Source organism: Abramis brama (assembly GCF_963993115.1).
Source record: "Abramis brama genome assembly, chromosome: 6".
Lineage (NCBI taxonomy): Eukaryota > Metazoa > Chordata > Actinopteri > Cypriniformes > Leuciscidae > Abramis > Abramis brama.
The window spans coordinates 43,527,146-43,550,913 of record NC_139968.1 but is presented as its reverse complement, the minus strand read 5'-3'; the positions used below and the strand labels follow the sequence as shown (position 1 = coordinate 43,550,913).

General features: G+C 40.8%; 1 protein-coding gene across 2 annotated transcripts; it reads right to left on the bottom strand.

The window, feature by feature from the left end:
* Positions 1–2,387: 2,387 nt before the first annotated feature.
* Positions 2,388–23,604, bottom strand: LOC311085287 (major histocompatibility complex class I-related gene protein-like). Of its 2 annotated transcripts, none has more exons than XM_084117721.1 (6): positions 23,453–23,604; positions 17,759–18,025; positions 17,389–17,667; positions 16,683–16,967; positions 2,710–2,854; positions 2,388–2,617 (listed from the first exon to the last, which is right to left on the bottom strand). In XM_084117721.1, the coding sequence occupies exons 1-5, from the start codon at positions 23,499–23,501 to the stop codon at positions 2,718–2,720; spliced, it is 1,017 nt and encodes a 338-aa protein (XP_083973847.1). In that variant the 5' UTR covers positions 23,502–23,604; the 3' UTR covers positions 2,388–2,617; positions 2,710–2,717. The 2 variants fall into 2 exon arrangements, with proteins under 2 accessions (XP_083973847.1, XP_083973848.1); XM_084117722.1 differs by lacking the exon at positions 23,453–23,604 and adding an exon at positions 21,156–21,247.
* Positions 23,605–23,768: the final 164 nt, after the last annotated feature.

Genomic DNA, 23,768 nt, shown 5'->3' with positions numbered 1-23,768 from the left:
ATAGATCTTTTCCATAGTTCCATTTCATGTTTCTGGTTCCATATCACTCACCATTTTACCTATGCATGTATGTATGAATGTATGTATGTTTGTTTAGTTTAGGTATGTTTGTGATTTAGTTAATAAAACTTGTGCACAATATGTATTTGGTTCTGATTCTCTGCTTGCAACAAAGTCCATTTTACGATCTTGATCTTGTTACATGCTCTAAGCGCTGTATGCTAAGAAATAATTATTTTTCGGTGGCCATGAAAGATACGCTTTTCTTTGAATAAATGAATAATCAAAAGAGTTTGTTGGAACTGATTAATTGATTGTAATATTAATTTAGCTACCTCAAGTTAATCCAATTAAAGGTGCCCTAGAATGGATTATTTTATTATTTTAGAATGTTTCCTGGGGTGCCCTTATAATGTTAGTGTTTTTTAGATCAAAATTAGTTATAATTTTAATATATTTATAGTTTAGTTATAGTTTAGTTATAGTTATCAAATTTAGTTATAATTATAATATAGTTATAGTTGTTATAATTTAGAAATAAAAGGCATATTTAAGGAGCCAAAAAAATATTTTTGTGTTCATTTGTACATCCAAACACTGAGCAACTGCCATGCTTCGTTTGCTCGTTTGCAAGCCACGATGTCTCTCGAGGAAAAAACAATATCGCGCTGGATCTAGATAACACAGTGTAAATTATCGTTAATAAAATCACTACTTACCGCTTGCGGGAATATAACGTTAGTTGAAATTGCCCCCTTCGTCCGTTTGAGACGCCGAGAGAAGCCTGGCTGATTGATATTGTTCCAGGTTAGAAAAACAGTCCGTGGTGAAATGGGCAGAGCAAACTAACAACTTCGAATTAAACTGTAGCGGTATCCGATTATAGATAGATAGATAGATCTGCCATTTTCCCTATGATCCTCCTCCTGCTTGTTTCTTCACCTGCAGAACTTCTGATGATTCGGCTGCGCAGTTTCGCCTGGCACTGAGCATGGGCTGGCATATGCAAATTTTTGGAGGCATACATATTAATGATCCCGACTGTTGCGTCACAGTCGGTGTTATGTGGAGATTCGCCTATTTTTCAGGGGTGTTTTTCAAAAACGAGATTTAAATAAGAAAAACTATGGTGTTTGAGACTCACTGTATGTCATGTCCATGTACTGAACTCTTGTTATTTAACTATGCCAAGATAAATTCAATTTCACATTCTAGGCCACCTTTAACTGACCCAAATATTAATAATTAATCATAATTGATAATTATGAGTTATTATTAATATTTCCCCTTTGAGCTAACTTGTTACAGACGGTTTATTTGAATCTTTCTCTCTTCTGACTGCTGTAATCAATCTCGCTATATTTCCCCTTTTGGAAAGTCATGGAAACACTATTGGATCAAATGAAAACTCAAAAAAAATTATACTTACTTTAGTCTTGATGTTTTCATTTGAGCTCCATCAGATGAGGCCGTTTACTGCCGTTTTCTGGTAACCGTTTTATAAAAGCAATAAGGTACTTGAGGCGTGATGTATGGTGAATATAGTCAAAGGCTATAGTCGTGTCTAACCACGCCCTTCATTCATGAGGGACTTATGGCGCTTTTCCACTGCATGGTACGGTACGGCTCGGTTCGGTACGGCACGCTTTGGCGCTTTTCCACTGTATGGTACGGTACGGCTCGGTTCGGTACGGCTCACTTATGGCGCATTTCCACTGCATGGTACGGTACGGTACGGCTCGCTTCGGCTCGCTTTAAATGGTACCACCTCTGTTGAGGTTCCAAGCGTACTGTACCGATACTAAAATGTGACGTGAAAACACTGCAGATCACTGATTGGTCAGACAGAATCATCACTACCAGCGTCCGCTAGATTTAAATAGCCAGTAGACAACAGCCAACACTGTAGCGCTTGTTTTAAAAGTATTTGCTTTAAAAAAAAAAAAAAGAGTATAAACTTCAAAAAAAGAAATGGCTGAATCGTGGTCAGTGGACGAGGTGCAGACGTTCCTCTCGTTGGTTGCCGAGGAGTGGATGGGGAAACACGGAATTAAAAGTTCGCATTTAATATGATGATATCATGGCAGTAGAGACGGCAACTATAACGATCAGTCCCACCCACTTTGAAGCGGTACTAACTGCAGTGGAAAAGCAACCGAGCTAAAGCGAACCGAACCGTGCCGTACCGAGTCGAGTCGTACCACGCAGTGGAAAAGCGAAGCGAGCCGAACCGTTCCGCGCCGAGTCGAACCGTACCGAGCCGTACCATGCAGTGGAAAAGCGCCATTATTCACATTACAGCACACTAATTGTTTACATAAAATTACTATTCCTCCAGGGGGCGCTTGACATAATAAATGTAAGAAAACATGGAGAGACTCTTGAACCTTAGAGTGAGAAAGCTTTATTGCTAAAGGCAAGCAAACGCATAGCAAATATACAGCAGTAGTGGTTAATTGATATCGGTGTCTTCTAGAGAAATATAAACCAAAAAAGCCTTTCAAATTGGAATTTTTTAAAAATCTGACACTGAAAGAGAGAGCACAAGCTCAAACAAACACTAGAAGAACAAGAACACACTTGAAGTTCAGTGTTCTGCTTTAGATTTCAATATTTTCTGAAAAAGATAAACATATAAAGACATAAATTATTAAAACTCACAAATATATTTGAAAAATTGGTTTGTGAGAAATTAAATCAATCATGTACCTGATGTGTTAATATGTGCTTGATCTTTTTCCAGCTCTTCTGGATCTGATCTCATAAATCACAAGAATGACAATAGCCACGCCCACCAGAGCAGAGAGGACGAATCGGATCACAGCTTCAGTAGGACCACGCCAGTGGAGAGAGTCTGAGGAATAAACGCATCAAACTGAGATCAGATCAGTCAATAAACTTTAATATCAAAAGTTTTCAGTCGTCACAGTCTGACCTTTACAATCAGATCAGACTGTGGCCCTCAGTTCATGTCTGCTCAATTTCAACAATTCTGTGAGGAAAATGACAGTCTACATGTGAACACAAAACCAAAATGGGCACAGGCAAATGCTGAGGTGATGCGTCCAAATTAAAAGACATATGAATGCTATCCATCCACTATCCATCTAGATATCCTCTGCTTTGTGACCGGATGCCCCTTGGTGCGGCCTCCGAAGCATACAAAAAGCTGTTCCATGTGTCTAAAAGAGGAGGAACGCTCTATGTATATTCTCAAAGCCCTGAGTAAATGCAGCTCTCGTTCATCCGCGGACGGAGGAAGTGCCGAGAGGGAGATGACCTGTGCTCTGAAGTAGAGAGCACCTTAGGTACATAGCCATGCTTTGGTTTAAGGATGACTTTGCAGTCGTTTGGTCCAATTTTCAAGCATGAGGCGCTCACAGAGAGTGGATGTATTTCACCTACACGCTTGACAGTGCTAGCAAAACTATGGTCTTTAGCGTCAGTGGTCTAGTGCTGCTGTGATTAGTCGACGTAATCGACCATGAAAATTAGTAGATGGCAATATTTTGTCAACGTGCCGTTTTACTAATGCCCACCTATCTATTTTTGGTCTCCCATCTCAAACGGCTCACTGTAATTCACCTCCACACACCAGTCTGTGCGCTGTGCACTGTGCACGCCCTGCTGGTTAATCTGCTATCCTCTTTCTTCCCCCTCGCCCCGCCTTCACTGCTTTGATATGAAAAATGGCGGATGCAGGTGATGGTGCTTTCACACTGGGCTCGTTTGCTGCAGTCCGAGCCCGAGCACGATTGTTCCTGGCGCCTCCCGCAGCATTGGTCTGGTTTCACACTGTTGTGAACTTAGAATCGAAAGACCAGGAGACTTGGTTGTTTCTTCAGCAGGTTTCTTTATTGAGAACACGAGCCGTCGGTAGCTGCAGTCACCAAGCCTGACGTGAATGTTCTCTTACAGTTTATATACATTTAGGGGCAGGAACCGAAAAAGACAGGTTTAAGAACCGGTTCTAGACTGAGAGCATTGCCCACCCTAATCCACTCAGCATATCTATTCAAACACTGAGACCCGAGTACAGGACTGGCTGGACTTTCTTGCTAAAACACAAACTCCAAGAGTTTCAGTAAAACAGGACTGACCAGAGTCGTTTGCTAGAAAACTCTGATAATCATAATTTATACCTAACCTTAACCTGCTAAATTCAATGTAAACCTAAATTAAACATTTTAATAAATCTGGATTCCCACATTTGCCCCTTTGAGAGTCTTAAAAAAACTCTCACAAAATACAAATTTATACACTTAAAAGTTAATTCTTGTAACTTGTGTAAGTTACAGGCACATAGCAAGTTCAATCTTGTAACTTGTGTAAGTTACAGGCACAAAGCATGATCTGTGTTGTTCATCTGTAATTGCATGTTGACACAGAAACAAACATGCAATTAGGGTCCGTGAAGTTCTTACGGGTAATATTCTTTTATGGTTGGACCAGTCATTTTCTCGTGCGAGGCGTGAGTCATTTGTTGAATGAAACACTTGATACTGTGGAAGCATACGTAGAACGCCAGTAAGAGAAAATAACAGCAGCATTGCTATTTCTTTAATCCACAGCCAGGGTTTACCTATCAAGTTTCCGAACCATGAAGAATTGTCTTCAGTCATCTGGTGTAATTTTGTTGAAAGATCAAGAATGTCTTGTTGGATTTTGTTCAAGTTCTCTGTTGGATCCATTAAACCGGTGCAGCACTCAGGTACACCATACGATGGGATTAATGCTCCAAGAGTTCTTGACCACCACGTTTGAACACAAGTGAGTCCTGGAATGCAGCCATCTTTGTTGATAGAAGGAGCTGAATTTTGTAGCTGTGGAGAGCTTGGGGTGGAGTGTGTATTTTCTCTGATAGCTGGTAGAACATAAACCAGGGTGCACCTGCCGTTGAATTGGCTGGGTAGGATGCTGTAGACAGAGATAGGGTGTGCAACCCATGGGATTCCGGCTCCTACTGAAGGTGCATGTGGCATGCAAACGTTCTTTCCAGCAAACAAGGCATTTCTTGACATATTCATCAGCTCTAAGAAGATGTTGTTTCTGGGGTCCACACTTTGTGCGATGTCCATGATGGTTAGTAGTAGTACGACAATCTTGATCATGATGAGGGATGACTGAAGTTCCCGTAGGTGACTCTGCGTTGTGTATTTTTTTATTCTGTGTTGGTTGTAGTCTCTGCAGTTGGTCTAGTTGTTTTCTGGAGGTTGCGTCTTCATATGCAGGTGTGTAGGTCAGTGCATATGGTTAAAAACAGACAAACAAAGAACAACTGCAACAGACCAGTATTCATTGTAAAGACTACAAACATTAGGGTTGTATCCTCTATTCAATCTGAGTCTGCTAATTGTGGTTCCTTCTTTCCCTATTTCTTAATTTATGAGACACCTAAAAAGGAACAGTGAGGTGAGGATGGACTATGGTTGGGAAGGGCCTATAAGGGAATCTTCACCGCAGGGTTGGCCCCCGAAAGCCTGTTGCTTCCAGTTCTTTCCCTGGGCACCTCACTGGTCCATGTGTCCTATCCTATCCCTGTAGGGGGAGGAACCACTTTGCAATGTGACACATGAGTCCAGGTTTTCCTTCCCTGACACAATACTGCAGCTGCTGTAATCAACATAACTTGATGTGGTCCTTGCCACTTAGGCTCTAATGGTTTGTTTTTGAATGACTTTATCATGACCCATTGACCTGGGACGATTGTGTGTCCACCTTCTGGTGGAGTCTGCCAACAAGACTCAACTCTCTCTTTGGCACTCTGTACTGCCTTTGTGAGGTTTTCACAGTAAGCGATCAGGGCATCTGAGGCAATGTGTACATCAGCATTTCTAAGATCAATCACACCTGGCATCTGCATTGGGCGTCCTGTAATAATCTCATGAGGGCTCAGTCCTACTGATCTGTTAGGTGACGCTCTCATACTACACAGTACAGCTGGCAATGCTTCAACCCATGACACTCCTTCCTGATGCATTTTGCTTAGCCTGGTTTTGATTGTTCTGTTTGCCCTTTCAACCTGTCCTGATGCTTGTGGCCTGTAGGGGCAGTGAAGATTCCACTTAATCTTCAACATTTTAGACACTTCTTTAACTACCTGTCCTGTGAAGTGCGTACCCTGATCTGAGTCAATGCAATCTGGTAATCCCCATCTGGGAATGAAATCAGTGACAAGACATTTAGCAGTATGTGCAGCTGTAGCACGCCCTGTTGGATAAGTTTCTATCCATCTTGAGAACTTATCTATTACTACCAAAACGTCAGTTTTTCCCTTACAACGAGGCAACGATATGTAATCAACTTGTAAATGACGAAATGGTCCTGGTGGAGCTGGGGTATGTGCTGCTGGTGTAATGGCTGCTGGTACATCATTATTTTTCTGACATGTAACACACCTTTTGGCTGTTTCTGTGGCTACATTTCTGAATTTTGGATTCCACCATTGATTTGAGAACCTGTGATTCATCGTTGCTGGACCACTGTGACCCAAATTGTGTATTTGTTGAGCCAAATATGGCAGCAGTGATTCGGGAGCAACATACTTCCCCCCTTTGGTCCAGCAGCCAGATGAATCAACGGTGGCTCCTTTGTCTAACCATGTCCATGCTTCATATAGAGGAACATCTTTGTACAAATCAATGATAGATTCAGGAGGCAGAATTGTCTTCTGTGCTGTACTACCTGAACACACTTGTACAGTTACATAGAAACAAGCCTGTTTAGCTGCTACATCTGCAAGAGCATTACCTTTAGTTTCTGTAGTGTTAGTTGTGAGATGTGCTTTCACTTTGATCACCGCTAATTTCTTTGGAAGTTTCATGGCAAACATAAGATCTTTCACTAATTCAGCATGCTTAATGGGGGATCCAGCAGAAGTTAGAAACTGTCTGCTTTGCCAAATGACGCCAAAATCATGAATAACCCCAAAAGCATATCTGGAATCTGTGTAGATATTTGCAACTGATCCTGAAGCTAGCGTGCATGCTCTAGTTAAAGCTACCAGTTCTGCAGCCTGAGCTGAAAAATGATCTGGAAGACGACCTGAAGCTACCACCTCAGTGGTGGACGTTACTGCATAACCTGCTCGTCTGTTCCCTTCAATTACTTGAGCTGAACCATCAACAAACAACTCAAATTCTGCATTTTCTATGGGAGTTTCTGCTATTTCACTTGTCGCTGCATATGTAAGCGTAACACAATCATGAGTCATTTCGCCTTCATCCTCTAACACAACTTCAGTCATTGCAGACATCATACATGTTGAGGGGTTTGTGACTGGTGCACGCTGTAAAACAATGTTCGGGGCTGTGAGAGTAGTTAACCAATTTCCCCAACGAGAGGAAGTGACAGAAGTGACTTTTGCTTGATTCATTAGTGCGGATACTGCATGAGGGCATTTTACATTGACCGTCTGACCTAACACCATTACTGATGAAGCCTGAAGCGCTAGATGAACTGCCTGTACTGCTCTGAGGCATGGTCCCATACCTTGAGCTACTATGTCAAGTTTACCAGAATAGTAATGAATTGGACGTAAACTGCCCCCATGATCTTGCATTAGACATGCAGTCATAAAGCCCAAATGTTCATGGACATAAAGCACAAAGGGTCTATTAGATTGGGCAATTCCTAATGCTGGTGCTTGACATAGTGCTCTCTTCAAATCATTGAATGCTTTGAGGTGAAGTTCTTCCATACAAACAATATCTGAATCTTTACCATGGCCTTTCAACAAGTCATAGAGAGGCTGAGCAATCGAGGCATATTCTTCAATCCACGGTCTACAGTAACCTGCTGTTCCTAAAAATGAGCGTAGTGTTTTAATGGTAGTAGGCGGAGGTATGGCTTTGACTGAAGCCGCTCGATCCTGTGTAATGGATCTATTTCCTGCACCAATTGTTTGACCCAGAAATGTGACTTGCTTTTTAGCAATTTGAGCTTTGTGAAAGCTGCATTTGTGTCCTTTTTTATGTAAATAGTCCAACAATGCTGCCAATTCAGTTTGATGTACCTCGTGATCTGTTGAGGCAATCAAAATATCATCGACATATTGAATCATAGTGGACTGTTTTACTGGACATTCTGGGTCACACAAATCACGTCTGACAGCCTGATGGTATATGGTCGGGGAGTTTTGAAATCCCTGGGCCAATCGGGTCCACTGATATTGTTCATGGTCAACTGTGAAAGCTAACCATGGCTGGCTGTCAGAGTGCAATGGTACAGAAAAGAATCCATTAGACATATCAATTACTGAAAAAATCTTACACTCTAATGGTAAGCCATTACAAATTGTAGATGGATCTGCCACTAGCGGGGTGATTTTATCAATGTTTTTATTGGCTACTCTGTAATCTATGGTGAGTCTCCATGTCCCATTGGATTAGTTGATGGGCCATATGGGTGAGTTACAGGGACTGTTGGTTTTAACTAGCACTCCTTGCGTCAGCAGCTTTTCTACAATAGGTTTGATTCCCTGTATGGCTTCCTTACTGATCGGATACTGTTTGGTAACTGGGGGTGGAGTTCCAGTCAGTTTGACTGGTTCTACACCTGTCAATAAACCACAATCATCCTTGTCATTAGCCCAAATTGGATGATTCAGTAAGAAAGCATACTCTGGAGGGATTGCATTATTGGTAGAAATGTGTGCTGAGGAAATTTTAATGCTAGCAGATTCTGAGGACATGTCTAAATTTAGATGTACTTGTCTCAGGAGATCCATGCCTAAAATTGCACCTGTATTCAATGGAGCACATAGCAATTTTGTCGTCAGGGTTTTCGGGCCAAATTGTACCTCTATGGGCGGGGTTTCATACAAAACAGAATCTTCACCTATTACGCCAGTTAAAGAAAGTTTGGTTTTCTTGTACGGGATGTCTAAACCTTTAGCCAATTTTGTAGGAATTATCGTAATCTCTGCACCTGTATCAAGCAAAAAGTCAATCTCTTTTTCTTTTATGCTACCTTTCACAAAAATTCTTTTGTCATTATGATGGATTACAGGGGAAAGGTAGCTACTCACAGCCCCAACAATTAGTTTTTTTCCTGTTCTTTTTGTGCTCTTAGAAGAGCCTGCGTGAGCTGTCCTAAAGTTTCAGTGGACATTGGCGGAACTACATCAGGATTGTAGGCAGCCTGAGAAGGAGCAGAATTATGCATAGCATTTCTTTTTGTATCTTGCAACTTCTTCCTACACTCTCGCTCCCAATGTCCTAAGTTTCCACAGTAGTGGCATTTGCCTTCTTTTTTAGACCACCTGTTTTCTTGTTTCGTTGGGTTAAACGTAGCTGCTGCTATTCTCACTTGGCTTTTAACATCAGCATCTCTTTCCCATGTAGCTAACCTGTCTAGGTTACTTCTGAGAGTTCCGTTAGCCCACGTAACATGTAGGAATGGCAAGGCTGATCTGTACTCAGCTATAAGACCATCTGCCCAAATTCGGATTAGAGCTCCTCTATCATCTAGTACACTTTCAGAATCCTCCACTATTCCACTGTACGTTGCAGCTGCCTGAGAAAATCTTTCAGTGTATTCACTTATAGTCTCTCCTTTCTTTTGTACACATCTAGTAACTTTCGACCAGTCTATTTTGGGTCCTAAGAGATTCTTTATGATTTTCAAAACACCTTCTCTCAAATCGCCTTTACTGGCATGTTGTAGTTCAGACGTAACAGCAGACTCAAAATTGTTGAATTCAGATTCAGTTAGAATTTGTGACATCAGCTGTGTTACTTCTGGCAACGACATGTCGTAAAGACGCATTTTACTTATCAATGCTCTTCTAAATTCAAAAAAATTTGTGCGTGCTGAGGGTAGGCTCTGGGATAGTCTCTCTACATCTTTAGGTCCTAGCGCTTTGACAACAGTTTGTATTTGTACAACAGAAGAGTTGAGAGGAACACTTTCAGTTCCCTCAATTCCCTGAGACCTTCTCCTTGCCCCACACACCTTCACTGAATCTACTGGCTTATCAGTTACTGATTGGATGGCTACATCTGTTTCAAAAAAAGCTTGTAAGTCAGGGTAAATGGTATCTGGCTGACTAACTTCTACATCAGTTTTTTCTATAGCTTTGTTGCGGCTCAATTTCTTAGTCAACGAAGATATTCTAGCACGTAGCTCATTTACCTGTTTCTCTAGCTCTGCGTTGCGCTTAGACTGTTCTGTGGCTTTTGCTAAGACAAATTCTCGATGAACACAAATAATGCCCTTCATATGGTTTTTGCGGATGCTTGCTCCAAGCACCTTTTTACACTCATCTACTGACCAAGTTTTGTCTGGGTGAATTTCATATTTCTGAGTTAGTTCCTGTCTAACTTTTTCAGTGACTATTAGGTCCATTTGTTCTCTTAACATATTTTTGAATTCGCTTTCTGTCCACGATGGAGTCGCAAAGCCACCCTTTTCCGTTGTGGGGATCAGTCTGGCATTTTTTCTAAACATTTCTGTGAGTTTTCTCGTTACCACACAATAAACAAAAAAACTAAAACTTCTCTAGGGTACACTTGTTAACACATCAGCTATTGCTAACTTTCCAAATGACCAACACTTCACACTTAACCTCCCTGCCTACAAAAAACAGAGGATAAACAAAATATTAGCAATTTACGCTAAAATCTTCCCTGCCTACAAAAACAGAGGATCAAACTAAATATTAGCAATTTACGCTAAAATCCTCCCTGCCTACAAAAACAGAGGATCAACTGCAAATAACTAGCACGTAAAGCTAATTCTTCTCTGCCTAAAGCAAAGGGTACACAATATTAACCTGTAATGTTAATCTTCCCTGACGGGCAGAGGGTATCTTTCATCTCTAAAAAAACACTTTTTTTTAAAGGATAACTTAGTTAACAAAACCCTGCAGCTGTCTGTTAACTCTTCTCTGAACGGCGCAGAGGAAAAACACATATACTGGTCTGTAGCGGTTCTTTGAATGGAGTCAAAAACTCACCAACCCTTGGTTGTAAAGGAAGATTCTGGAACTCAGTCAGGCTTTGAGATCTTTGAGCTTGAAGTTTCAATCTGGAGGAAGCTGGAAAAATTCAGTCTGGTAATCTTTGTTTAGCTGGAAGTTTCTCTCTGGATTCCAAAAGATGCAGTCTGGAAAGCAGATCTTTTGTTGAGCTTGCTGTTTCAATCTGGATTCAGGTCTTTGAGTTTGACGTTCTTTGAGTTTTCTTTTTCTCCATCCGGGTTCACGGCACCAAGTTGTTGTGAACTTAGAATCGAAAGACCAGGAGACTTGGTTGTTTCTTCAGCAGGTTTCTTTATTGAGAACACGAGCCATCGGTAGCTGCAGTCACCAAGCCTGACGTGAATGTTCTCTTACAGTTTATATACATTTAGGGGCAGGAACCGAAAAAGACAGGTTTAAGAACCGGTTCTAGACTGAGAGCATTGCCCACCCTAATCCACTCAGCATATCTATTCAAACACTGAGACCCGAGTACAGGACTGGCTGGACTTTCTTGCTAAAACACAAACTCCAAGAGTTTCAGTAAAACAGGACTGACCAGAGTCGTTTGCTAGAAAACTCTGATAATCATAATTTATACCTAACCTTAACCTGCTAAATTCAATGTAAACCTAAATTAAACATTTTAATAAATCTGGATTCCCACAACACCCAACTTAATTCTATCGGACCCTGGTGCGTTTGTGTGCATCTTACGTCATTGCCATGCACGCAAGTGTAAACGCGAGCAGCATAGCTGTGTGCCTGTCTGCTTTCAGTGCGATTCATTATTAAGCAGAGCTAAGTGGGGGGAGCTATAAGCATAGTAGGCTAGTCCAGACTCTTTCAATTCAATTCAAATTTATTTATTTATTTATTTATTTATTATTTGTATAGCATCTACTTTACAATTCAGAGTGATGTTATCAGTTATGCATTTCAGAAATGTACATAAACAAATTTACAGTTCCAGTTCCAGTATCAGAAAAAATTCTGATCTGGGGGATCAGAGCGGTCGGGGGATAAGCGTATAGGAGAAGCCTCGGCCAGTCATGGGCCAGCGCATCCCTGCTCTATGAAAAATAAGTTGGGCAGTGAGAGTTGTCTTCTGAGGCGAAGAGGGGACGTTGCTTTGAGATAGCATGTCTGTACCTTGGTTCAGCTTGCCTGGCATGTGCGCTGCTCTCAGAGAGCGCAGGTTGTGGTGTGCCCATACCAGGAGTTGTTTCACCGATTTGAACAGAAGTTTCGAGGTGAGCCTGCCCTGGCGATTTATGTGACACCACTGTCATGCTGTCCGATCGGACCAAGACGTGGTGTCCCTTCAGGTCTGGTAGGAAAGTCTGAAAGGCTTGACAGACTGCTAGCTTTTCCAGGCAGTTGATGTGTAGCCGACTTTCCTCATTTGACCAGGAGCCAAAGGCTCCAACCTGTGTTGGAAGCGTCTGTTGAGACCACCTTCCTTCTGGTGACCGCTCCCAGCGCCACGCCAGACTGGAACCAATGAGGATTCCTCCAAGGGGTCAGGGCTGAGACACAGGCCTGGTTCACCTTGATACATAGGCGTCCGTGATGCCAGGCATAGGCTGGTACTCAAGGTATCAACCAGTACTGTAGGGGCCGCATGTGCAGCGGGCCTAGCTGAAGTACTGGAGATGTAGAGGCCATGAGGCCCAGCATCCTCTGGAAAGACCTGACGGTGGGACAGGCTCCAATTTTGAAGGAGGCCGCGGGCTGCTGATTGGTCAGAGCACTCTCTGACGTGACTGCGGCCCACATGTGGGCTGAGTCGAAGAAATCTGTTGGCTGGGGGACAGTGAGCTCTGAGTCCCAGGCACTTCAAGTGGAGATCTGTGAGAGTTTAGCTCCGCCTCCGACTGGGATGCGAAGGACGAGAGCTTCGCTTTTCCTTACTCTTTTTATTATCCCTAAAACCCATTCTGACACTCCGGGGATGGCCTCCCAGGCCTTGACCTGTATGGCAAGGGGTTCTATCAGGTCGAGCGACAGGCCGCTGCGCAGGGGCCTGGGGCTCGTGTTAAGTGGAAGAGGAAAAGAGCTCCCTCTTTTGAGTATGTTTGTGTTCACTATAACAGCATGGGAGCGTGAAACTGAACAGGCCCAGAGGCTGCAACAAACATACTGTCTCCAGCACCGGGAACTGAACCGGGTGCTAGAAGGCATAAAAGAAGCTGTTTTGGGAGCCTTTGTTAGTTATATGAGCCTCACCTGACAGTCATGGAGGAGAACATCATATATTAACGAGCTACTAGCATCGCATTAAGCTGAGTGCTGTCAGTCCTGTGGTCGCTTTCACATTGCACATAGAGCTGGGAAATCCCCTTGCTGCAGAGACGATGAGACACGCAGGAAATAGGCCGGCGTGAGCTCCCCTAGTCCCATTCAATCAGCATTGCGATTCCATTGTTTCTTTGTCTCATGTTAGAGAGAAAGGAAAACAATTTAGAATGAGGGGAGGAGCCTGTGAATGCCTCGAGGCGAGACTCGCACGCTCTCGTAGTGAAAGCACTCATCTCTAATGAACGCAGCTTGTGGGGCCGGAGCCGGCAAGTGACGCTCAGATGTTCGGCATTTTACAGCAAAAGCTGTTGAAAAAAATGCTCTTTCAGAAGGAATATACTCCATGAGTCTCACCTAAGTCATAGAGCGTAGAGCTCGCTCTCGCAGAATGTGCAGCACTGGGGATTTCCCTCTGCTGCAAAAAAAGTGAGACAAGCGGGATATAGACTGACGTGAGCTCACTTATGGCGCTTTTCCACTACACAGTACCAGCTCGCCTCGCCTCGGCTCAACTCGGCTCTGTTTGGTTTTCCACTGTGTAAAAGTTGTACCTGTACCTGCTTCCAGGTACTTTTTTTCGTACCACCTCCGGGAAGGTTCTAAGCGAGCTGAGGCGATACTAAAATGTGACGTGAAAACACGGCAGACTGCTGATTGGTCATAGAGAATCGTCACTATTCACTGCGTCATCATTGCATGCGCCAGACGGAGTATCCTGAATAAAAAAACAGCAAAAACAAAAACATCCAAAAACAGCATACACTCAATTTCCTCCATTGTCCTGTGTGTGTGGGTAGCGGGTGTGTCTCGCGCATCTCGCGTAAAAGATTAAGTCACAGCAGTTTCCTGCGGCGTCGCTATGACGACCAGGTACTATTGTGGAGGTACTATCTGCAATGGAAAACGGAGCGAAAAGCGAGCCGAGTCGAATCGAGTTGAGCTGGTACTGGTAATGGAAAAGCGCCATTAGACAGGGTTCCTACACATTTTCCATTTCAAAATTCCGTACTTTTCCAGACTCAAATTTCCAAACCTCTCTGTATATTTTCAGACCATATTTAAAGTGCCCCTATTTTGATTTTTCGAATATTCCCTTTCATGCAATGTGTAATGCAGCTTTCTGCAAAGTTATGAAGACAAAAGAGCATGCAATAAATAAAGTTGTTGGTTCTCAAAAGAAAGAATGGACTTTGAACCACCTAAACAAGTCGTCAGGAATTTGAATCTTTCTTCCGTGACGGCTACGTCACTGGGTAACACATCTACCTAATGCCCACCTATGTTTTATGTTGTCCGCCCGCAAACAACTTGACCTGCCCTCAAACACTGTAGCAGGTTTGTGTTGTGCATGTCGAGAAGACGCTGTTTTCTGCTCTGCAAAAGCAAATTCTCTTTGTAAACCCTTTCAAAGGATGAGGATGTGAAGAGTCTGGTTAAAATTACCACAGCGATACAACAGTAGTATAACCTTTAGACGAATGCTTCTAAAATCTCCATGAGGTCTAAATGAGGTTTACGCTTCTTTACAGTGTGTAATCGCTGAGGACTGAGGAAGCCTCCGGAGCTGAAGTTCAGTTGTGGAAATGGGTGTTTAGCTTCTGACAGGCGCTGTAAGCGGTCAACCAATCACAACAGACTGGGCCGTCTGGCCAATCAGAGCAGAGCAAGCAGCGGAAAGGAGGGATTTAAAGAAACTGAATTCATCGGACGATTTGTTTGAGAATCATTGAAAAACGCCTTATCACACCACCATATGGTGATGTACAATGTATATTATGAGAAAATGAAAGCGTTTGTTGTTGGAGACCTCCAAAGCAAAATTTGTATTTTCACCCCCAAAAAATGGATTTAAGACAGTTATATATATCCTTTGCTGTAGTGTCAGTAGGAAATATCAGTTTACACTTCCAAACTTTTATTTTGCCATTGTAATTATCACAGTGAGATTTTAATATGCATAAGGAGTCTGACAACAGCCGGTGCTCCACATGGAGATCTGATCTCACCATCATCGAGTCCATCTGGGATTGCATGAAGAAACAGAAAAAACTACTAAAACGAGAAGAACTGTGGCAACGTTTCCAAGACGCTTGAAGAAACCTTCCTACAAAGCTACTTTATAAGCTATCTGCAAGTGTACCTGGACAACAGCTGTTTAAAACGCAAAGGGTGGTCACACCAAATATTGATTTGATTCAGTTAAAGGAGAACTCCGGTCAATTTTAACATTGAGCTCATTTTTTTGTACATTTGGAGTGCTGTCAATACAGAGAACAACGACAAAAATCGGTGTTGCCTACACCGTGTTATCCTCTTTTTAAAATTTACACCCTGTTGACTTCAATTGGGCAAGTTTTAAACCTGCTTTTAGCCTCTTAACATCCTTGATGTGTCATTACAAGAGCACAGCCAATGTGAGTGATTCCTTCAGAGTGAACACGAGTGAATCTGACTGCAGTAGATGTGAAAGATATGGATAAAAATGAAGTTTATTCGGCCAGCGCTCATACCAGTATTTACATCCTGTTTTCGGTCGAAGTCCACAGTAATCGAATGTCGAGTTCACGTGCGTGATCATAGGTAACTAAACCGGTTTAAAACTTGCCCCATTCAAGTCAACAGGGTGTAAATTTTAAAAAGAGGATAACACGGTGTAGGCAACACCGATTTTTGTCGTTGTTCTCTGTATTGACAGCACTCCAAATTTACAAAAAAATTAGCTCAATGTTAAAATTGACCGGAGTTCTCCTTTAATAGAAGCTACTTCATAAATAAAATCTATTTATGACATTATTTTGGAAAGCATCCTCACTTTACAGCATTTTTACACAAGTGCCTAAAACGTCTCACAGTACTGTAGCTTTGCAGGAAGGTTTCTTTAAGCATCTTGGAGACATTGCTGCAGTTCTTCTGGATTTAGTCTGTCTCAATTTTTTTTCTGTTTCTTCATGTAATCACAGACAGAATCAATGATGGTGAGATCAGATCATACCGGCTCTTGTCACTCCTTGTGCATGCAAAAATCTGGATTATTACAATTAATGGCAAAATTAATGTTTGGAAATGTAAGCAGACACACTACAGCAAAAAATATAAATAACTGGCTTAAAACTATTTTTGGGGGGGTGAAAATACTAAAATACTGCAAAAAGAGTTTTGCACAGTAGTGTATATATACAGACTCTTGCATGCAGACAAGAAACTTTTTTCGTGCCCTTGAGAAACTATTCACATGCGCACAGTAATTGTTTGCATGCTTACAATCTACATTACAATTCCTAGTTTTACATACTATTGCTTCAGAAAAGAATTTTCCCCATAACAGTGTCTAGTGACGCAATACGAGTAGAGTATCAAAAGGGAACTATGAATTAAAGAGGCATAACCATAAAAATACTATGCAGCATTATTAACAACTTACTGTATTTATTCTTGATCTCATTGTCAGTCTTCTGGATGGTTTTTCCCTGGTGCTCCACCTCACAACTGAACTGGTTGTTCTTCCATTCGTCTGGAGTAACATAAAGGGTAGATGTCCTCTGGAAGGTCTCGTCCTCATTTGGCAGAAGCTCTCCAAGATCCCAATCCTCATAGTGCTCCTGTCCATTTTTGAACCAGGTAATAGTCACTCCTGATGGGTAGAAACCTGTGGCATGACACACTACTGGAGAAGAGGGATACTTCTGTAACAGAGACACTTCAGGAGCTGAAAAAGATTGAGAAAAACGTGAGAAAAAAGTTTAATACTTCAGATCATATCAGTTAAATATTCATTAAAACAAAGAGACAAATAATGGCTCATTATTAGAGATGCATCGATGTATCGGCTGCCGATATTGAGCTATATAAAACCATCAGAATATCGGCTAATCAGCAATAGCATGAAAAAGGCAGATATAAAAAGATGCAAAAGTTTTGTGAGAGCGCGCAAGAGCATTGACATATTTCTCTCTTTCCATCCCATGTTTCTTCGTAAAAAGTGGATTCAATCCATGCTCAATGAAAATTATTTGATGATGCAGATAAATCGTATCAGTGCTTCCCTACTCCTATCTCTCTCTCTCTCTATCTATAATATATAAATTATCTACTTGGAGAACAAAGTACATTTCTAAACAATAAGGTACCTGTTATCCTGTCAGCCTCTTTCCTTAACGTCAAGAACTGTTTCAGCCAGTAAACACACTCATGATCATAGTAATGTTTCAGAAATGTAAGCTGTTCTCTGTCATTGTTCCACTTCTGCATTGTGAGTACTCCCTGTAGTACAGGTGTGATGTATCCGAGCTCCTTCAGGTCCAGTGCGATGAAGTCCTCTCCATCATAACCGTGCTGATCAAACCCTTGTGATTCTTCAGTCTCATCATCCCATTCACATCCATACATCCTCTGATACGTATGAAGACCTAAAGAAGGGGATACCATAACATCTGCTCTTTTTAATGTACAAGATAATCTTTCACATTTAAAAATGTAGTATAAAGTTTTTTCTCTCACCCTGTGACTGATTGAATGTCTCCATTAGAACATGAATGTTGATTTTGTAGATCTGCTGTACATGTTTTCTGATCTCAATGTATTTCTTCCACAGTTCTGTAGATGCAAACTCCTTCATCCAGTCCTTTTTGGGAATCAGCTTCATTATGTTACTCTCATAATAATCGATCTGTTGATCATCCAGTGTCGTTACAGCAGAAATCTCTGGGATTCCTGCAATCGTCTTTCCATTTATTTCAGTGTATGTGGTGATAAACCAGTGTAACTCTGAACAAACAACACAAAGACATAAAGCTCTCAAACGCAACATACAGTGTCATAAATCAAATTACTGTTTGAGTCATTCACTTTTTTTCTTTTAATTTCAAATCAATACTTTTGCACATATTTTTGAGTGTAGAAAAACACTCAAATAAGAAAGGCCCTATCTTCCTATTCTTCTGCAATCCAGAACAGCAGCAGCTGAAAGGTTTGTTTGAGCGGCGCCCTCTATTGTACAGATGTGAATTTGCATTTCATTTGCACTTTTTTTGGGGCCCTATCTTGCACCCAGCGCAATTGACTTTGTACACCGGCACATGTATCATTCCTATTCAGCACCTGCGCACAGCGGACTTTTCCCTCCACAGACGCACGTCTGTACATTAGGGTAGAGCTTAAATTCTCTGCCCGAGCCCGGACTCGACCCGATATTTCCCGCCACTGTCCTCGGGCCGGGTCAGGTCGGGCCCTTGATAAAGCACGTCACGTGTCATGCGCAGCATCTCGTCCACTCACACTCGCAGTCTTGCACGCGTGACGCATCACACCTGCTGTGCGTGCTGTAGGCTATTCTGTTGCTATTCTGTTGCTATTCTGTTGCTATTCTAAGTGCGACAGAGTCGTGGGGAGTGACAACATATGTGCTTCTTCCTTGTCGCATTAGGCCTATTCATTAAGATAATAATTAATGAATGCACGCACAATTATGAACTTGATAAATGTTACAGATATGTTTTACTATGCATGTTTTAAATGCCTTTCAACTTGCATGTGCACAATTCAGAATTAAATGAATGTGCTGCAATTTGTACAAAAAAAGAGTCTGTAGTAGCCTACATGTTTTAGCCATTAAATAAGCACATAGTTTCAAGTTTAAGTTTTGTTTTGAAGAAAGCTTTTCTTTAAAGTGAATTTCGTTTAAAACAAATCAAATCAAGTATATTTGTATAGTGCTTTTCACAATACAGATTGTATCAAAGCAGCTTCACAGTATTAAATTAAAATAAAATAATACAACAAGGTTTGTTTCTAGTGGAATTTATTGATTGATAGAATAAAATTAAATATCCCCAAAATATCCCCAACTGAGCAAGCCAAAGGCAACAGTGGCAAGGAACCGAAAAAACTCCAAGTGACCTAATGGTGTCCTAAAACTCCATCAGGTGACCTAAAAAAACCTTGGGAGAACCCAGGCTCAGTCGGGGGCCAGTTCTCCTCTGGCATTTATGAACTAGAGGCCGGATTGATAGAGGCCGAAAGGCATTTAGTATAAATTGTATCTTAATTTTAATAAATTTTTCATCAACCAATTGCCTGGATTTAATACATAAAAAAGCAGTATAGCAGACAATATAATCATGACATGGAGTCACCGGCGTGCCGCAGTCACTTACACCATTTGAAACTCGTAACACACGCTGTCACCAAATTTACAAATGCACATCTTGCTTGTTGCTCACACACATATTATGTTGAAATAACAATATGTTGAAGTCACATTATTAATAATAATTAATCTTTAAGAATATTTGATTGAATGCTGAATGTTGTGCTTGTTCAATTTAATAAAATTAAAACTTTAATTGTGATAATTAAAATAATTGAATATTGAGTGGCCAATTTTTGCTCATTTATTAATAGTATTTATATAATATATATAACTGCGCAGCTCCCCCCTGGCCCACATATTAAAAATGGTCGGGTTTAAATCGGGCTCGAGCTCATAATTACAGTGAACGTGTTGGGTCGGGCCGGGCTCGGACACAACGTGCTCGGGCAGGGTCAGGCTTGATTTGTTGGGCCCGATTTAAGCTCTAAATTAGGGAATGAGCTTGCGCTCACGGGGTCGGTTCAGCGCAAACAGGAGGCGTGTTCCGGCACAAACGTTCCCTGGTGCTATTTTGCAGTTTCAGAAAACAATTCTCCACAGACCAGGAGAAACCTCGTCTAAAGTCAGTGGTGCGTTTTCAGTGGCGCGTTCAGATGCTATTTTAAGGGTGCATGCCATAATGTAGCGTATCTCATCTACACAGAAGCAGCCGTTCACATTTTTGCAAACCATACATAATTACAAGGCAAGATATTAACACACGAAGGGAATCATTGTTGTGTCCATGAAGATTTGAAAAATAGTCTTAAATCTAGCTTACACATTTACCTAAATTGTCATACGCCTGTTTAACCGAAGCTAATTTGGGTGTGTTTCTCCATCCCCAATGTCACTTCTCTGTGTTTTACGGCCCTGACGAGAACGTCGGTCTCCTCGGCTGTGAACCGCTCCTGGCAAATCCGCCGTTATAATAACAATCCGCCATGGAACAAGCGCGCTTGCTCTTAAAGGGAATGTGAGATGATGCTCTGATTGGTTTGTTTCACGTTACACCCAAACCACACCTATGAGTAATGAAGCTTCTTCAGACCAACACATTTTAGATTTGCACCGAGATCCGCCCACAAAGTTACTTGCGCTTCGCGTTTGATACTTGCGTTTCAGAACGTTAAAATAGGGCAGTATTAGCACATTTCAGTGAAAAAAAAAAGGATCAGATTAAAAACATCTCATGATTTTCTTTTCAAACATTTATTTTAACTGAAAAAAATTAAATCAAATAAAATGAATAATAAATAGTGTAAATATTAGTTAAAAAACTTAGATAAAACTCATATTAGAAATGTTGCCTCAGCAATAAACGGAAATAAGTTCAAATTGAAGAACTAAAATTATTAACTGAAAATTATAATAAAAAAAATACTGAAATAAAAATGAATTCAACCGAAATAGCTATATATATATATATATATATATATATATATATATAAAAAATAACAAAAGCACATAACAAAATAGCTAAAAAACTATATTTAAATTCACATTAAAATATAAACTATGATTATAAAAATAAAAGCTGTTTGAAAATAATAATAAAACTAGAGTAGCGCTGAGTTCAACACACGGAAGGTCTTAAACCAAAGAAAAACTCCAAGGCACTCTCCTGGAATGTTAAAAATGCCTTTATTTTATGGCATAGTCAAAAAAGACTTTAAAAATAACTCACACGGAAGGTCACACGGAATAACTCACACGGAAGGTCTCGTTGAATTCATCGTTTAACCGACTTTACGAAATGAAACTCACCTGAGTAAACCAAAGGAACATAGATGAAGAAAATTATGAACTTCATTATGGATGAAAATCCTTGTATTGGACACACATTTCATTAAGTGAAGTTGTCAAAGAGCGTTGACCACATGTGAGTCAACAGGAAGAAGTGGTTACTAAAGGAAGATTCAGGTGCAGAACTGACCTCACTGATGCTCTAGATAAACTCTCAGTACAGACGTTTAGAGGAAGCTTTTCTATACATATATAGAAAATGTTCATGCTCCAAAAAAACAAAAAAAACAAAGGTAGCATGAAATTAATCTCGACATGATCAACGTGATCACTGTATCCACCTTATTTTGCAATGTGGAAATTAGCTATCTGTGAATGTGCAAGATATTAAGATTCATTAGCCGCTAAAGGGAAATAACTAAGAATAGCAATATTGTAACCTTTTATAAATTCTTGTTTTTTTTTGGGGGGGGGGGGGGGGGGCTCTACTAGAATAGGTTTCCATGCTTGAATGTTCAAAACACATTATTTTCCCCATACAGTGCTATGCATAAGTTTAGACACCCATGCTAAAGTTGACTAAAAAGAGGAATAAAAAATCATCTTTTGGAAATTGAACTTAATGCCTTAATTAAAAAAATTAGGAAAAATCCAACCTTTAAGGACACCAATTTTCTTTGTGAATGAATAATGTATCGTAAATAAATAAATGTTCTTCCTTAAAATACAGGGTGCATGGACACCCCTATGTTAAATTCCCATAGAGGCAGGCAGATTTTTATTTTTAAAGGCCAGTTACTTCATGGATCCAGGATACTATGCATCCTGATAAAGTTCCCTTGGCCTTTGGAATTAAAATAGCCCCACATCATCACATAGCATTCACCATACCTAGAGATTGGCATGGTTTTATTTCAGTTAGCCTAATAGCTGCTTTGATTTGCAGTGCGGGTACCAGATTGCTAGTGCGAGAGGTTAAAGCACTCAAGCAGTCCATCTACAGGACAAGTCGGATTCCACCATATATTTATGTACACAATATTTATCTTTTATATTGTAATCCTTTTTATTTTTAATATTTGGCATGTTTGTGTGCTGCTGTGCGTCCCTGTGTGTGTAATAAGCAGTCTTCACGCGTTGTGGACGCGCCTACGGGCGCACATTACTAACGCGCAACAAGTTTCATAACAAAAAATAAATAAATATTGCGCCATTGAGCAGGTTTCAGTTGGTCAACGGCTCAGTCTATTTCAGTTCCTCAAAATAGCAACGCGCCAACAATGCCCCTGAACACACTCGTTCTCAGACCAGCAGCCCATGGGGCACAGATGCATTTGCTATTTAAACAACGTGGTGCAGGACGTGAAAATGAAAACTGCGTCAGGCTGAAACCAGCAAAACACACTTGCTTGGCGCTGCATTGCGCTGTGTATGATAGGGCCCTAAATCTGTTAACTACTTCTATTAGCTTGGATATTATAAAAGATGTTTGAGAAAATTTTACACATCAGATTAAAAACAACTCGTGATTTTCTGTCAGTTCAACAACTAACTATTAAAAGCATTTCTGTTGACTGCAATGAAGCTGAAATAAAATACAATTAATAATAAATAGAAGTGTAAATTTTAGTTGGAAAAACTTGCCTTGGCAATAAACGGAAATATGTTTAAGTTGAAGCATTAAAATTATTAATTTGTTTTTCATTAACACTTTTTGTTATTCTGGTTGAAACTAATAATAGAAGTGGTCTCAATTTGAAACATTTACATATATCTTTTGTGGAAGTCTCAGGACCAAAAAATGTTTGTTCAATCATTGCATTCAGTCCGAATACGATACAGTGTCCTTCCTGCCGGTCAGCGTATGCATTTCCATACATCCGCGCACCTGCTACACAACAAGCTGATGCTGCGCTCATGCCATGTCATAACTGTAATTACAAGATGGCACACCTGAGCTCTCCTCAGACTTTATTTATGATATGTGCTTCAATGGCAACAATAGAGCTCCGTAACGTTCATTATTGTAAAGTTATGTGCTTTGAGACATGAGGTATTTAACGCCGTCTCTTGTGACGGTTTGCAGACTCTGCTCATTGCTGTACATCTTCATGTTTTGAAGGATGCGTGGCTTTTGAGACGTATTTTAGACGTATTCAAAGTATTTAAAAAAAGCTAATAAAAATAAAAGGCAATTCAAAATAATCATAAACCTATAATAAAACTAAAGTAACACTGAGTTCAACACACAGAAGTAGCTGAAGGCCTTGCATGACTGACAATTCATCGTTTAAATGACTTTATTAAATGATTCTCACCTGAGTAAACCAAAGGTACGCAAAGGAAGAAAATGATGAACTTCTTCATTATGGATGAAAATCCTTGTGTTTGACACACACTTCTTTATGTGCAGTCGTCAAAGAGCGCTGTAAAAACTCTTGTCTTCACCACATGTGAGTCAACAGGAAGAAGTGGTTACCAAAGTAGGAACTGATGTCACTGATGCTCTAGATAAAGAGTCTCAATACGTAAGTTTAGCTTTTACTCACTAGCTGTCCGCCACTGACCAGGAAAGACCTAGTCTAAAGTCAGTGGTGCGTTGCGCATGTTAGTCAGATGCTATTTTAAGGGCGC

What these genes read in the sequence shown, in the direction of transcription:
- LOC311085287 (XM_084117721.1), bottom strand. Translation starts at nt 23,501, where the DNA reads ATGAAGAAGTTCATCATTTTCTTCCTTTGCGTACCTTTGGTTTACTCA. An exon ending in CGTACCTTTGGTTTACTCAG is followed by an intron (nt 18,026 to 23,452) that starts GTGAGAATCATT and finishes TTGTTTGTTCAG; the next exon opens with AGTTACACTGGTTTATCACC. An exon ending in TGAGATCAAGAATAAATACA is followed by an intron (nt 2,855 to 16,682) that starts GTAAGTTGTTAA and finishes TTTATTCCTCAG; the next exon opens with ACTCTCTCCACTGGCGTGGT.